General features: G+C 36.6%; 1 protein-coding gene across 1 annotated transcript in view; it reads right to left on the bottom strand.

Moving 5' to 3' along the window:
* The window catches only part of LOC140617525 (alpha-2-macroglobulin-like), a 41,685-nt gene extending 26,340 nt beyond the window's left edge, over positions 1 to 15,345 (bottom strand). The window contains exons 1-13 of the mRNA XM_072799097.1: positions 15,144 to 15,345; positions 12,566 to 12,749; positions 11,649 to 11,808; positions 11,434 to 11,486; positions 9,138 to 9,158; positions 8,691 to 8,859; positions 7,977 to 8,061; positions 6,253 to 6,373; positions 5,387 to 5,501; positions 5,117 to 5,226; positions 2,938 to 3,099; positions 1,285 to 1,512; positions 973 to 1,036 (exon numbers count right to left, since the gene is read on the bottom strand). Coding sequence (XP_072655198.1) covers positions 973 to 1,036; positions 1,285 to 1,512; positions 2,938 to 3,099; positions 5,117 to 5,226; positions 5,387 to 5,501; positions 6,253 to 6,373; positions 7,977 to 8,061; positions 8,691 to 8,859; positions 9,138 to 9,158; positions 11,434 to 11,486; positions 11,649 to 11,808; positions 12,566 to 12,749; positions 15,144 to 15,229 — 1,558 coding nt within the window. The 5' untranslated portion in view covers positions 15,230 to 15,345. The remainder of the gene's footprint in view (positions 1 to 972; positions 1,037 to 1,284; positions 1,513 to 2,937; positions 3,100 to 5,116; positions 5,227 to 5,386; positions 5,502 to 6,252; positions 6,374 to 7,976; positions 8,062 to 8,690; positions 8,860 to 9,137; positions 9,159 to 11,433; positions 11,487 to 11,648; positions 11,809 to 12,565; positions 12,750 to 15,143) is intronic.
* Between the last annotated feature and the right edge of the window lie 873 nt (positions 15,346 to 16,218).

Below are 16,218 nucleotides of genomic sequence, written 5' to 3'. Positions count from 1 at the left end.
AACTTTCTATGAACCAAATTTTGTATTTTTTTAAAGAGGAGTACTGTGCTCCTTTGATAGTTGTTTTTTGATGCCCACATAGGTGTTTTATAAGTTGCATTAAGCTTCTGTAAGTAAATCTACGATGGTGCCTTTTCATTGCTATGAAGACTATTAAAAGACTAGCTCACTGATAGTTTTCTTGTAAGCAATCTTTGAAACTTCCTTAGAGGGGGGTACCTGGGTGGCTCAGTGGTTGAGCATCTGCCTTTGGCTCAGGGCATGATCCTGGAGACTCGGGATCGAGTCCCACATCAGGCTCCCTGCATGGAGCCTGCTTCTCCCTCTGCTTGTGTCTCTGCCTCTCTCTCTGTGTCTCTCATGAATAAATAAAATCTTTAAAAAAAACTTTCTTAGAAGAGCAGAAAACTTCAGAGGTTTATATTGTTCCATGTTTGTTCATAGTGAGCATCCAATTCAATGGTGGAAGTACCCAATTTAACTTTTCATCAATCAGAATGATCTTCAAAAAGGAAATATTATGTAAAGATATAAATGACTCAGCAAAAGACCTAGTATATAGGAAGCATTCCAAAATTTTACCTTCTCTGTTTCCTAAAATAATTCTACACTTGATTTTAGCCAAAAGGCCATGAAGCGATAACTAAAACAATCCTAAAATGCCATTGTGTGAAGAAGCTCCATGAATATTTATGGCTTGAAAATTTTGAAAATTTGGAATAAGCATAGATTCTAAAACAACAGCATCAACATTTTAAGTAATCTAAACAGAAGACACTGAAGGAAAAGAAAATAAATATTTGATAAAGGGCAAAAAACCCAAACAAACAAAGACCAATTCTTTCCCTTCTCATTTATTGGAGTCAGATGGAAATCATCTCTCTTTATTTGAAACTATTTCTGGTATTTCTGCAACATAAGGCTGAATATGTTGGAGTCGGGGCAGAAATGTGGAATTGTGGAAATACTCACTTTCTCCCTGTTCCACAGGCAGCACATGTGTCCCTTTCCGGACAATGCCTCCCTTTGCCATTATCTGCCGAAAAAGGAAAGGAAAAGGAATATGACTTGCCTGACAGAAATCTCATACCCCATGTCTTGCCCTTCACGTGTTATGCTTGTTTTATTGAGTTCCAGCTGGCAATAATTAGCCCTAAGAGAAGTCAAACTTTCAGGAGGAACATGGGTAATTCAAAGTAGTGATGTCTAAAGAACTTCATAATTCCTTGCCCCACAGAGGGCTTTTGTCTACGGATAAGTCAATGGAGTGGCCTTCCTTCTCACCAGATAATAGAACACGAGCTCCTTCAGCTCCTGCAGGACCTGTCCATTCAGAATATAATGTGCTTGGATTGTCTGAGTTTGGCCACAGGGCAGTTCACGAGGCATGGGCTCTAGGTGGACAAAACTCTTGCTTAGGGAGAACACAAGATTAGCAGTGTGATCAGCTTCTTTGTGTTCTATTGACAGCCACTGGTAACCATAACAGGAACGAGAATCCTTGTGTCTGACCTAAAGAATTTAAAAAAATGATATTATTTTTTAGATCACATGTCATAGAGAATCAATGTTCTCACAAAGCTGCATTAGTTCACTGTCCTACCTTAACTAGTACCTAGAACGCTTTTGCTCCACAGTAACAAGTGAGAGAGTGTTTATCTGTATTGCAGACCTTAACACTGCAGAGGCTCCTTGGGTTGGTATGTAAATTTCTGAAGAGCATACACAGAGGCATCTTTTGCTCTGTTTAATTTGTTCAACATTTTTTTGAGCCACTTTACTTACGCAGACAGAGACACTGGAGCTATAAAACCTAATTGAGGAGACTAAATACTCTCCAGAAACTGAAGAACTACATTTCAGAAGCCTATTTATGATGGGTTCCAAATAGGTATTATGAATAAATGTGATATTGCTACCGTAGAGGTCAGAGAACACTTGCTGCCAACAGCTTTGGTTCAAAAGTTGAGTTGGTGAATTAGGTAAAATCGATCTCTCCTGGGATGTCTTAGGTTGATTATTTTTAATGCTTTTTGTGGTTCCTGACTCTTAAGGTTCATAGGCTCTATTTGAGTTGTAGTTTAACTTTTCTCCATGTGGAAGTTTTTCCTTATTCTTTCCGGCTTCCTTAGCCTCATCCTCACCTGCCAAGTGGAATGAATGAATCCTTGTGTCAGCAAAACACTTAATTTATATTTTAATATATGTTCTAGTGATAATTGGTAAATGATACATATTATTTGAAAATAATATTTTTATTCTCAAGATGAAGACATTGCCTAGCACATAGAAAACACTCAAGACATTTCTTGATTGAATAAATGAAAGAAAGCTCAATTTTTAATTACTAGGAGGTTTGGGCTTTCATGCCTTCTATTTAAAGTGTAATCAATAAAATATATCATTTATCTCATTTATCATTGTTATTATGTAATGTATATTGTGTATCTGTGTATCTCTAGATGTGTATCTTCATCTCCACTGATGAATAGAGAACTCTATGCTATACCAAGCAAGTTATGTGGATATAACAAAAATCTGGAGAAAATTAGAATAGCAGGACCAAAATAAAGTAAGAACAACAATTTATAGAGGATATATACTTGAAACTAAATGCTAAGGATGTTAAACTGGACTTTTACAATAATAATATTCAAGCTAAAGGGGGCTTACTAAGTGCTGTAATATGTATTCTTTTTTCATAAATTTTAATTTACTTTTATTTCAAAATAACACATCAACTGTTAAAAAAGAAATTAAACACATTTAATTCCACCACCCTGAAAATTAAATGATATTATATTTATTTACTTATTTACTTATTTTCCATTTCCATTTCCATAGGACTAAATACTACTTGGAAATTTCATCGCTTTTAGGTTGCAACCTTATTTCCAAGTCTACTTCATGTTGTTGGTAACTTCTTGTCAAACTTACCCTGACAGTGAGAGAGGTACCCATAATGTTGGTGGTATTGATAGAGAACTGAACCAGGCCATGCTCATCAGTGGTAGCATTGGAATTATAATTAGCTTCATTTGCTGTGATGAAGATGAGTTCATTTGGCATGGGGACACCTTTCCCATCCATGAGTTGCACCTGAAGATTAAAATCTGTGGATCAGTTATATAGTTAATACCCAGTAGTTACCAAACATTCATTTTATGTCAAATACTTATTATGTCCTATATGTTGGACATAGCTCTGGGCATTGAGGTGGCAGCAGTGAACAAAGTTCCTGCTATCACAGAAAAGAGACAGATGTTAAATAAATGCATAAATGATATATATTTATTTGTTAGTAATCAGCCCTAAGATGAAAAATAAAGCATTGTGGGGGCACCTGGGTGGTGGCTCAGTTGGTTAAGTGTCGGACCCTTGATTTTGGCTTAGGTCATGATCTTGGGATTGTGAGATCCAGCACCATATCTGATTCCACACCTAGTGTGGAGCCTGCTTAGGATTCTCTCTCTCCCTCTCCCTTGGCCCCTCTCCTCCAAAAAAATAATATAAGATAAAGAAGTGTGAAGGAATGGAGAATCTTGGAGCTAATGAGAAAAGAGTGACCTAAAAAATGTATTCTGTGGATATTTTGGAAATGCCATGTACTATATAGAACTCTTGGAGAGTCACAGAGCACAAACATCAGATGTAATGAAAATTTTTAACCCCTGAGCCAAATTTAATTGAGCCCCAAACACTTATTTTGTGGCCAACCCTTAACTTTCTATGGATTAGTATTCTAAAGTATAATAAGTGCACAAGTTAGCAATTGCTAATGCATTGCCCTGTGTACTTTTCTAGTTGTTTTTTTTTTTTAATATATCTGCTTCTCAATGTAGATTTTCAAACTTTTGGAAGGTAGGCAGATATTATTGGGCACTTCCTATGTGAAAAATGCAAAATTGAGGAGAATCATACAGTATTACATAAGGGCCTAAGGTCAAATTACTGCTAATATTGCACTCAGTAGGTGAGTAGTCCGATTTAGATTGCAAAGATGATGGTTCTTTTTCAGTAGAGGCTACTTTTGGTAGAAAGAAACACAACTGGAAGACTTGGATCAGTATTTGTAATTGATTAATAAAATCTGAGTTTGCCAATGAAATATTGGCTGCATATACAATGATAAAGACAGGTACAAAATTCTGATTCTTTTTTGATGAGAGAGTCTTACAACTCATAGGGTAATTATTTAGCAGGAATGAAATCTCAAAAAAAGTAGTCTGAGAAATACTGAATATTGAAATATCAGTATACTCTGAGAAATTAAAAATAAAGGGACTATTCATTTTAGGAAGTGACTAAAGTTTCTCAAATAGTTTTCTGTCATAACATAATCAAAACATTCTAAAACATACTCCACCCTTCCTTAGTGGGGTCTAGTCCCTCCCTGTTTCTCAGTTTCCACACCTAATACCTCATAACATTTCCATTAAGAATATGATGCACAGTAATGATACATTGACAGACATACAATTGCCATCTCAGACTTCTGGAGTCAGAGAGATCCATTTACACATCTGCTTATAATAGAAAAAATAACAATACAAGATATTTTGTAGATACATGAGAGAATTTATATTTTTAAAATCTGGAAGTCTTAAATAGCAGTATTTTACCCTTATGTGTACTGTTTTTAAAAAATATATTCTGGTTATTATAGAGAAAATAATGTAAATATAATAACAATGAAAGGAACATTAGGTCCAGTAGATTCTTTTATAGTTCAAAATAAAAATTAAAGCTACCTACCCACTCATTTCCATACAAAGTTAGTGTTAGAAGGCTAACACAAGTGGCCACTATGAATTTTGAGATTTGTGTGAGAAAAAATAAAAATCTGAGACTACCAGTAAACCAAGAAAGATTGAGTGATATCACAACAATGCTGTTTCAAAGGTGAAAAAAAATACTTCTAATTTTGATGGTGCTTTAGAATGATTTTGTAGATTTCATTTATAAATTTACAGAGGGACAGGTTTATTTTTATGTGGTTTTATGCTTTTGGTTATATTAATCAATAGATAATAAACCAGGTCTGGTTTTAGCATAATATGATGTGCTTATTAGGTGATAATACACAATTTGATTTGTGATTTAGAAAATACTCCACCTGCCCAAAGAAGGGGATCCCTTGTCTAAAATATGGGTCCACTTTCACGAATGAGAGTTTGGTTATGGTTCTTGTAATTTCAGTGGATCCTTTTCCAGTTAATTCTACCTCTGGAAAAAAGAAAAAGAAAATATGAGTTTTTTTTTTTTTTTTGGAAGGATGATATCCCTGAACTTCTTATACTACTATTTCCCTTTCAGTTCATAGTTCAGGAAAGGAAATAAATCAATATACATTGTTTTTTCTTCCACACCCACGAGGTACACAAACCTGTTCCTTCTTCTTGGATCTTGGCCTCCACTTCAAGTTTCATTTCATATCCTTGTCTTTTCATCTGGAAGATCTTGGTTTTTATTTGCTGAGAGAAGCAGCCCTGGCTGTTTAGCTAGGAGGGGATAAAATAAAATACAAAAACATAATAATGGACAGATCAGTGGTCTTTTAATCTGGTAGGATTTGGGGGGCACAATATAACCTAGGGATTTTCTATGATAAGAACACTAAATATTCTCTAGGAATTAATTATGACTGTATTTCACAATTGTATCTGGTTTATCAGATGTATTTCTTAATATCTGATATTCCCTAGAGTTAATGAGATAAAAATGTCTTAACAATTTGTGGGTAATCCTGCTGTAGCAGGGAGCTAACTTTTCACCAAAGTCGGACTCCCCTTCCATAGCATACACCTGCTGCTGGGAAGGGCTGCCCATCTGGAGACTGTGTTTCCTACCTCCTTGACACCTTGGGACGGGGTGCTATATGACAAATTCTCACTCATGGAAAGAAGGCAAAACCTATGCCCTTCCCAGCCAAAGTGATTAACAGGTGTAATGCTTTTTCTTCTTCCTTCATACAAGTGGATGCCCAAGGCAGCTTTGGATGCCAAGTATTAGAGATTGATCAACTTCCATTATTCTGGGGGCTTGATGAACCAAGGACACCCACTGTGGACAATTACGAGAAATAAATAATTCCCATTGTGCTAAGTCACTATATAAAAAATTAGTACAATATACCTTCTAGATTGCTCTCTTCTAGCTTGCTCTCTTCCTGAGTTAGTACCAGGTTGTAGTTCACTGCTTATCAACAATGTCTCCATTGTTAGACCGTAGAAGGAACAGTCTTCTACCTACCTGATGACTGAATTTCTCACAGACAGCCTGTGACTCTCCACTATAGCAGTTAGAAGGGTTACTGTACTTTCTGCACACTCTCATAGTTATATGTCCTGGGACGGGCTTCCCATATGTGTATCTGCCATAAGAACATTGCCAAATGAATCAAAGCAGACATCGAACATCCCCATTTTCTACCTATTTCTATTTCCCCTTTAGCATGTTTACTCTGTATTTCTCTCTAATCTCTGAAGGGCTCTCACAGTGTCGAAGCAAGTGGGCTAAGTTATGACCTTTTTAAAAAAATCTCCAGTGCCACATGCTGAAATTGACTATAGTCTTCTTTGATATCTTTTTTCCTATAATTTTTATTTTTAATTTCATCTTTAAAAAGATAGATTTATTACCAAAGCTACATCTATTCTTAAAAGAAAAAGAAAACCCAGCACCAACAAAATGAAAATGAGAGAGAAAATGCCCTCAATTCTATCTAGGAATACAAACTATTAATACAATGATGTTTCCTTCTATTAGCCTCTTCCGATGTGTAGCTCTATTTATATGACTTTTAACTTGTCTACTTTTTACAAAAATGGGGTTATGATTACACACACACATATATGTGTATATCTATCTATCTTATCTATCTATCTATCTATCTATCTATCTATCTATCTATCTATCTATTTGTCATTGATGGTTGATGTGTTTTCAAGGGTATTTGTTTCCTTCTCTACCTAAAAATATCCTTTGTATCTTTATTTGCAAGGGTATTGGCTCACCAGTTATATGGGATCAGGAACTCGGTGGCAATTACTCTGAGACAGTGCTGGAGCAGGGACTCAGCTAAATCATGGATGCCTTACATGTGTGGCCCTTAGGCAGGGCTGGATTCTTCACTCTGTGTGCTCTATCTGCTAGTGCTACCACTGGACTACTGGGATGAGAGCATAAGATTTTGGAAACATGAATTTTTAAGTTGAAAAGGACCAAACTGGACCAAAGGTCCAGTCTCATCAGTAAAAACGACAGTGCTGACAAGGAGCCTGGGTGGCTCAGTTGGTTAAGCATCTGCCTTAGGCTCAGGTCGTGATCTCAGGGTTTTAGAATCAAGCTCCGTTTTGGACTCCCTGCTCAGTGGAGAGTCTGCTTCTGGATCTCCCTCTGCTCCTCCCCTATTCATGTGCTCTCTTTTTCTCAAATAAATAAATAAATGCTTTTAAAAAAATGGCAGTGTTGAGAGGTATGTGACAAGCCTTAGGTAGACCAATGGGTCAGCTGAGATTTTGGTAATATGCCTATCTTTAAAAATTCTGAATCTAAGCTGTTTTCCCACTATGTATGCAAGGTCCGGTAAATGATCTGTTGATGACAAGAATTTCCTTTACAACCTGGGGAGGGGAAAGTGATTATACCCTTTAACACTGTCCCATTTGCCTATGTGTGTGTGTGTGTGTGTGTGTGTGTGTAGCTTTGTCACTTTCAGAATCAATCCTAGTAGACAGCTTCCCTAGGAACAGTTGCTTGTCCCATGATAGTTATAATAATGTTGATAAGGACAAGAAAGAAAATAAGAGGGAAAAATAGAGAAGCAACAGGTGAGGAAGGTTCCAGAGATGGGATGATCCCATGTTCTTTAAGTATTTGTGCTCCCACTGTTCCTAAAGAAATGAGTCAAAATATCACAAATGGTGAGTCTCCTTTAAATATTTTTTCAAAAGATTAAAAAATATGTAACTTACAGGCCACACACTGAAACATTCACTTCTTCTTCCAAGATAGTGATTATCCTTGGCATTGTTACTTTCACTTCAAACTTGGGAAGCACTGTTCATTGATGATAGAGGAAGTTAGTGATTATTTTTCAACTTTTGGGGAATTAGTATTTTCAGTAACAATTCCCTAAAAATATTTTAGGGTTCTGAAAAGGTAGCTATACTCTCCAATACAACCACCTTACTATCAAATGGATATTCTTTTTTAAAAGATTTTATTTAATTATTAGAGAGAGAGAGAGAGTGCACAAGCAGTGGGAGGAGCAGAGGGAGAGGGAAAAGGATAAGCAGACTCCCCAATGAGCAGGAATCCACACACCCCATCATGACCTGAGCCAAAGGCTGATGCTTAACCACTGAGCCACCCAGGCACCCCTCAAATGGATATTCTGATTGAAGGACTCTGACAGATCACTGAAGCCTTAATGAATTATGGAAGACTTCTCTAAAACAAAGATGTTTTACATTTCTTTGAGATTAAAAATTATTACAAAAAATAACCAAGGTATATGAAGTTCTCTTCACAAATCATTGATAATCTCATTGGAGTGAGATATAAATGACTCTAGTCAAAGCCCAACCTCACACATAGGAAATGGAAGGACTCTAAATAAGCTCAAATTCTGGGCCCAGAAGTTTAGATATGAAGAAAAATGCTCCATGACTTTTCATAATCCATACCAAATTCTTCCACGGTGAAGGGGTGCTCTGTCCTTTCACCTGATTCCTTCTGCACCACCACCTTATAGGAGCCCTGAAAGGGCTCAGATGAGAGGGGAAAGCTCAATTGCTTGAGACCATTCTCTAATCTGAGTTTCTGCCATTGTGTGATGCGATTTCCTTTTGGGTCCTATGGATACAGTAATTGGAACTTACAACAGAGCCTAGAGCATTAGAGACAATAAAAGACATCTACAGAAACTCCCATGTTATCCACAAAGAGAACCAATGGGGTGCTGGTGAGGGGTGGGGAGGGCAGATGAGTCAGAACCATCTAGCACTATATGAGCTCGAAGGTTTCAGCCTTAATGTCAAGTTTCTGGTATATTGTAAAAACCTCTCAAATATCAACACTTTCTCTACATTTATTACTTTAATTCTGATTATGGAATGTTTCATGTTGCTTACCTGAATATATACTAGTGGAATCTGAAAGACAAAAGAGAAATAAAGGAATGTAGAATTATTCTCAACTATTCTCAATTCTGATTTATAAGCAAAACAGCTTTATGTAGAATAGCTCTCTGTAGTAAAGTAGAAAGGAAATCCAGGTTAAATTTTATAAAAGTTTTAATTATTCTATTTTAAGCAATTAATAAATAATATTAAGAATCTATTAGGCTATCAGCAACAAATATCCATGTGCACACCCACTCATTAGGAATGGAATTTACTAATATTACTTAAATTCCAGTGAGAAATACTCCTTTCTTATGAAACTTTACAGATTAAAAAATGAACACTAACTATAAGAACCACACTCAGATCCAAATATTGAGATGTGTCACAGAATTCTCACTCCTAAGAATAAAGAGGAGGAATAGCTCCTCTACTATCAATATTCAGTCATTTTTAAAAAAGTAATATTTATTAAGTGCTCACCAAGTGCTATACATCATTCTAGGTGCTGGGAGTACAGAAAGGCACAAAAGAACAATATATCTGATTCTAGGAGGGTTGGATATATAAGAAACACACATGCAGGGGATCCCTATGTGGTTCAGTGGTTTAGCACCTGCCTTCGGCCCAGAGCATGATCCTGGAGTCCCAGGATCGGTCCTGCATCTGGTTCCCTGCGTGGGGCCTGCTTCTCCCTCTGCCTCTGCTCCCCCTCACCCCCACCGCCTCTCTCTCTCTCTGTGTCTCTCATGAATAAATAAATAAAATCTTAAAAAAAAAGAAACACACACGCATATATATATATTTGGGAGATAAATATTTTATATACTTAACATTTACATATTTATAATATGTAAATCATATGTAAATACAGACATATATTCATAAGTTGATATTCACTTTCATATTCAGCATTCATTTGAGATATATATCAATGATTCATTGATTCAGCATTCATTTTACATATGTATATCAATATATCAATGATATATATCTCAAAGGTGACAATATGTGATAAATACACACACACACACACACACACCTGATTTACATCAGGTAGTTAGATGCTGAGAAGAAAAAATGGTAAGGCTGCTACAGTGATGGATGAAGTGTTTATTTTAGATAGAAGAATGAAAGTAGAAACTAGAAGACCAGCTTCAAGGCTACTGCAACAGTCTTGTTTAGAGGTGATATTGGCCAGGATGAGATTAGCAATTAGGTTGTAATAAATAGAAATAGTCTGGATATATTTCAAATTAACATGATTTTCTGATAAAGTGGATGTAGGTATGGGAGAAAGAGAGAAATGGATTATACAATAATCTTTTTTAAAAAAGATTTATTTATTTTAGAGAGCAAGAGTGGGAGAAGGGACAGAGGGAGAGAGAGAATCTCAATCAGACTCCTGCTGAACTGAAGCACAGAGCCTGACACCAGGTTCCATCCCAGGACCCTGAGATCATGACCTGAGCTGAAATCAAGAGCAGGTCAGTTAACCAACTGAGCCACCCAGGTGCCCCATGATAGGCTTTTGTTTTAGGAATTAGAAGAAAAGAATGGCCTCTGAAATAAGATGTGGTGGAGCAGTAGATTTGGAGAGAAAAATGAGGACTTTCTGATTTGATGTTTGCATTAAAGTTGAAAAAGTTGTTCCTTATAAATATCAGGTGTTAGTCTCAACAAACACTGATTACATTCTTCCTTTATAGAAGAGGTTTTGGTAGGTGTGTTTAGAAAAATTCTAAATCTTTGAGAAGTTATTTGAATTTAAGTTATTTGATGATGTAGTATGTGTTTTTAATTTGCCTAATTTAACATACTTTTCTAATTTGCTTAATTGAAAACTTTATAAAGAGTAAGTTTAATTGTGTGACAACTGACTGATTACCAGTACTAAGATGGAAAGAATTAGCTACTTTCTTAACCTGGGATTCTGGTCTATTTTGTTTATTTTTAAATCTTTTATTATTTTTTTAAAAAGATTTTATTTATTTATTTATTTATTTATTTATTTATTTATTAGAAACACACAGAGAGAAGCAGGGAGATAGATGCGAGGAGCCTGATGTGGTACTCTATCTCCGGACCAGGATCACTCCCCGAGCCAAAGACGCTCAACCACTGAGCCACCCAGGCATCCCGTGGGATTCTGGTTTAAATGAGGATCTTGCAGGATTGTAATGCCAGAAATCACTGCTAGTGATACCAGATTCTTCCTCTCTCTGGTCCTCCCCAGCACCAAAAATACACTCTCAGATTGTTTACACAGATAACAGTGATTCTATATAGATATTTAGAGACTCACCAACTCATTTAGGGGGTGAAAATTTTCATCCAATGAGACAACACGAAACTTCACTGAAACAGAAACATTTTCTGTGAGTCCTAGAAACTTTAAATCAGGATTAGTAGCCTGTAAATCAAACCCAAAGAACCAGGACTACAGAGCCTTTGGGGAAAATGCAGGGCCAGAAGGCCTTCCCTTTTTGGAGTTGTTCTGACTGTAGGGCCTTTTTGTACCTGTCTGGTCTGGTTTGTAGATGGGTTTGTCTGTCTGGACAAAGACCAGACTCTCTTGGTTTTTAACCACCACTGTGGTCCGTCTCTTGAATTCTTGTGTTGGTCCTTTCACTTGGATAGTGAGGAACATGACCTCTTCATTGGATGGAGATCTTGGCACCTGAAATATAGGACAGACCCCCAGAACCCAGTCAGTCTTGCAAGTTTCTTCCTTCACTCCCTGTTCCTCTCCTCCCTGGAGATCTGGCCCCTTCACTGCACCCCCTTCATTTTCATCAGGGGAAGCTGGCATGGACAGGAATTACTTCTGTCATTTTACAAATGGGAAAACAGAACAGAAGATGGAGGAAAAGAGGTCATAAGTGAGATTCACATCTCCTTGTAGATCAGCTAATAGAGTCTTGATTCAATTATATAATGAACTTTACCAAGTTGATGCTATGCGCTAACAGGGCATGGTAGAAGCATATGGGAAATAAGGCTACCATATTTTATTGGCTATAGGCTGTAAACATTTTACATACGGGCAATGCTGAAGAGATTATTGGATATTTGCTTATGGTAATTTTACAATTTTCCCTCTTTAATATGGGCTGATTCTTGTGTTCTTGTCAGACCACCACTGCGTTTATGTGGTGGGTTGATCTAATTTGCCTTATTAACATTTCTCCATTTTAATTTTAAGAAGTCACATTTTCCTTTTGTCTAGTGCATACTGCTTCCCCCCCCACCCTGGCTAATAGAAATTTTTCTTTGATCATTAAGTTGATCTTTAATATGCCTATAAATATTTACCTCCTGCAGATTTCTTCTTGGAGTTTTTGCCAGGCTCTCAAAGCTGTATCTTGACTGAATTCTAGATGCCTATGACCCTAACCAATAGAATCAAGTATGTGAAGTCAAACAGGCATACTCACAGTGAAGGAGATACAGCTGAATAAGTCCTTTTCCCCCACCAGGTCAGTGAAGAGGCTCCTATTCTCCCTGACGGACTCCAAGGTAGCACTTACAGTCACCGTCTCATTCAGGTAGCTCAGAATGAGGCAGCCCTTCTCAGGGATTTCAGAGTGGAGCAGGGAGGGGACTAGGACCATGTACTGCCTGGGAATGGGGGAATCCAATTAGAGGAGAGTGAAGGAGGAGAGGTATTGTTATCACCAGCACTATTTTCCATCACAATGATTATTACTCTCATTAGTTCTATACCAATTGATAAGACATATTGATTGATAAATATGACATTGATCACTGCTGTTGAATGGCATGCATGAAAATGATTTCTCATTCCATCATCATTGCCATGGCAGTGAACATTTTGCTTGAAGTGAGCTTGAAGTAGATTAAAATCTGCTAGGATACCTTGAAGGAACTTGAAGGAACACAATATGTGATCATCTAAATTCAAATGAAAATATGTGAATTATATTTCTTCATGCGGTAAATCAATTCTACACTAGGAATGCAGTAAAAAGCAAGCAAAGCCTCAGGAGAGACACTACAAAAATCAATCAATAAATAGTACTTCCGTTGGGTAACAAAAGTATATATATTCAACAACCCTGTGAAAATGGTACGGCACATACTTGCTTCCACTTTACAGAGGGAATCTGAGGAAAGTGAGTCATTAGTTTAAAGTCTCAGTTGTGGTAAGTAACTAATGAAATATTCATATTATCTAACCCTGACTGTTTGCATTTTAAATATTTGCCTTTCAACTCATAGCTAGACAATGGATCCACCCAAAAATGGCCTTCTAGTGATGAAATTTGGGGTCTTGGTTACTCATGAGCAGAACAGAAACTTTGCCAATACCCTCATATATGATTTTATTGACTATGTAGTTTTCAAACATTTTTGCTCACAGAATTCCTAAAATAATTTTTAGACACTATGTATTCCTTACATGTTTCCAAGTAAACATCTATATTTTTATCACGCATAGTACCAAAAGATATTATTTTGGATGACATTTTAAGTTAAAACTTACATTAGTCTTCTATAGTTTTCAATGGGTTCTAAAATATAGTGATAAGTTACTATTATCTACTTAAAAAAATACATCAAAAGATTCTTTTTGTGATGATCAGAAATTTAACATCTTTCCTTTTTTTCCCTCCTTAAACTTGAATTATCATGCCACTTACTATTTAGAAGTTTATCTTCAGATTTTTATGCTTCCAAATATTTTTATGGATAACTCTTGCTTCTTTATTAACTATACATATATGGGCTATATATATGTATATATATGTACATGAACTCATACATATATAATATTATGTATGGGTGCTTAATTTAACTTTAATTCATAAAGCTGTACATGTTAAACATTTTCTTCTGGATTGAATTATTTTCAAGTCTTACTAGTATGCAACTGATCAAAACAAAATAAACATATTACAAATTATGTTTCAGCTATTTTTAGTTTTAGATATAAAATCAAAATATTTTTGAAACACATCTTGAATAAGAACAATGAGCTGTTTTGTGTATCCATGGATGGATTTACCAACATACAGAATAACACCCAGTGCTCATCCCGTCAAGTGCCCCCCCTCAGTGCCCATCACCCATTAACCCCCACACCCCCGCCCTCCTCCCCTTCCACCACCTCTAGTTCGTTTCCCAGAGTTAGGAGTCTTTATGTTCTGTCTCCCTTTCTGATATTTCCCACACATTTCTTCTCCATTAGATGGATATTTTTTAACTGCAGGAACTGAATGAGGCTTAACATTAATTCTGTTGCTATTTTTAGTTTGTATGGACATGAGTGCCATGAGACATTGTTTAAAGGTAAATAAAATACAGATAAAACAATTATATCATTGTCATCAGTTCTTGCAACTCCTGCATTAGGTACCAAAAATCACCCAGTACCTATTATCAAGAATTGCTTCTAATCACCTATCAGCCGGTGTTTCAACTTTGTTAAACAAATAATTCATTACCACATAATCTGCAAATGAATTTTCTTCCTCACTGTTAGAATCCTTTGCTTTCTCAACATCAATATCAGTATTTCAAATTGTTCCTTTAACAGTATTTCAAATATTTCTGCCCTACAGATTTTTATACTCCAGGACAATGCTCCATGGTAATATAGAGCACTGAGGGAGAGGTTTGTCTCATAAATTGTGAGATGGGCAATTAAAAAGGAGAAGTAAGAAAGGATAAACAGCATGGTCTTGAGAAAATCAATCTGAATGTGAGGATCTAAAAATTGATTCTTTAAAAGTATCAATTGCAAATGCCCCTTAGAAAGTCTTTGTATATCCCTAGAAAATTTAGAAAGTGAGAGATCGAAAGAGTTGGAGAAAACTAGTTAAGAATAAGGAAAGAATGAACAAACCAAATTTATGAACTCTGATAACTGGAAGAGATCTTAAAGCTAAGAAGGTGACAGTTTTGTGAGAAAGACAAATGAATCATCTAAATGAGAATCAGAAAGGATTCTCTTTAAAGGAAAGGATTCTTTACGTTCTCTGTGAAACTCACGGTTTTCCAGAGACTGAGGCATCTGCAGGCAGGAAGACCAGAAGGAGGAGAATAAAATTGGGATGAAGGAGTTTGTTTTTCCTCATGCTGCAGGAAGAAGGGCCCTGAGGAGACCAGACTGTATTGTACCCGGCTCCCTGCAACTGGTTTGATCCCAAACATTCCCCAGGGCAACTAGGCTTTATGCAGCTCCTGGTGCAAACAGGAAGTTCCACCCACACTTGGTGTCTAAACAAAGCAGAGGTCTCTGAACTTCTGTGAAAGGGTCATTGCTCTCAGGGGCCTAATTACAGCCAAGGTTATTTCCGGGTGGGCTGACTAGAATTCCTGGAGGGATAAAATCCACATTTCCATCAGTGCTCACTTTCTCTGGGTTTTACTGTAAAGCAGCTAATCGGCTTTTCTTTTCTTTTTTTACCCCCGGCCTTTCAACCCCTTCTCTCACTCCCTCGTTCCACTTCCCCGCAGCTCCTTTTATGGCTTTCCTCACGTCTCTTGCCTGAATAGTTGGCAAGGGAAGCTACAGTTTAAGCAACACTGTCCAGGCTCAAAATAGCAATTTCACTTCAGAAGTCAGTGTGCCTGCGAGGCCTCCATTAGATATGCCTACTTAAATGTTGAAGCACATTCAGAATTCAGTAGTTCCCTATGGGAATGGTGTTGGATTCAGCTAATAGGTTTTTGACCTTAGGGGTAGTACCGAATTGAGGATGAAAAGCCAGACCCTGGAAGAATGATAATAGAAAATATTTTCCTGAATTAAGAAAGTGGAAAGATGAAAAGAGAAGTAGCAGAACCTAAAAAAAAAAAAAAAAAAAAAGAAGCTTTGATTTACTGTGATAACAAAGAACCCAATTTATCATCAACTATACAAACAAATTTTGTTACTGCTTTCTAAATATGCTACTCCTCAACAACCTGTAATCAAATCAACTATTACACCCACCCATCTATCCATCTGGTTGTTTTGTAAGTATTTATTGAGCCTACTAAGACTATGTATAATGCAAAATTATGGAGTGGAATGGTCACATATGTAGAAACAGATAGGCACTGAAAGGTCTTAAGTTCTATG

This window comes from Canis lupus, chromosome 25 (assembly GCF_048164855.1).
Source record: "Canis lupus baileyi chromosome 25, mCanLup2.hap1, whole genome shotgun sequence".
Taxonomy (NCBI): Eukaryota; Metazoa; Chordata; class Mammalia; order Carnivora; family Canidae; genus Canis; species Canis lupus.
The sequence above is the reverse complement of the archived record's forward strand: the minus strand, read 5'-3'. Positions and strand labels throughout refer to the sequence as shown.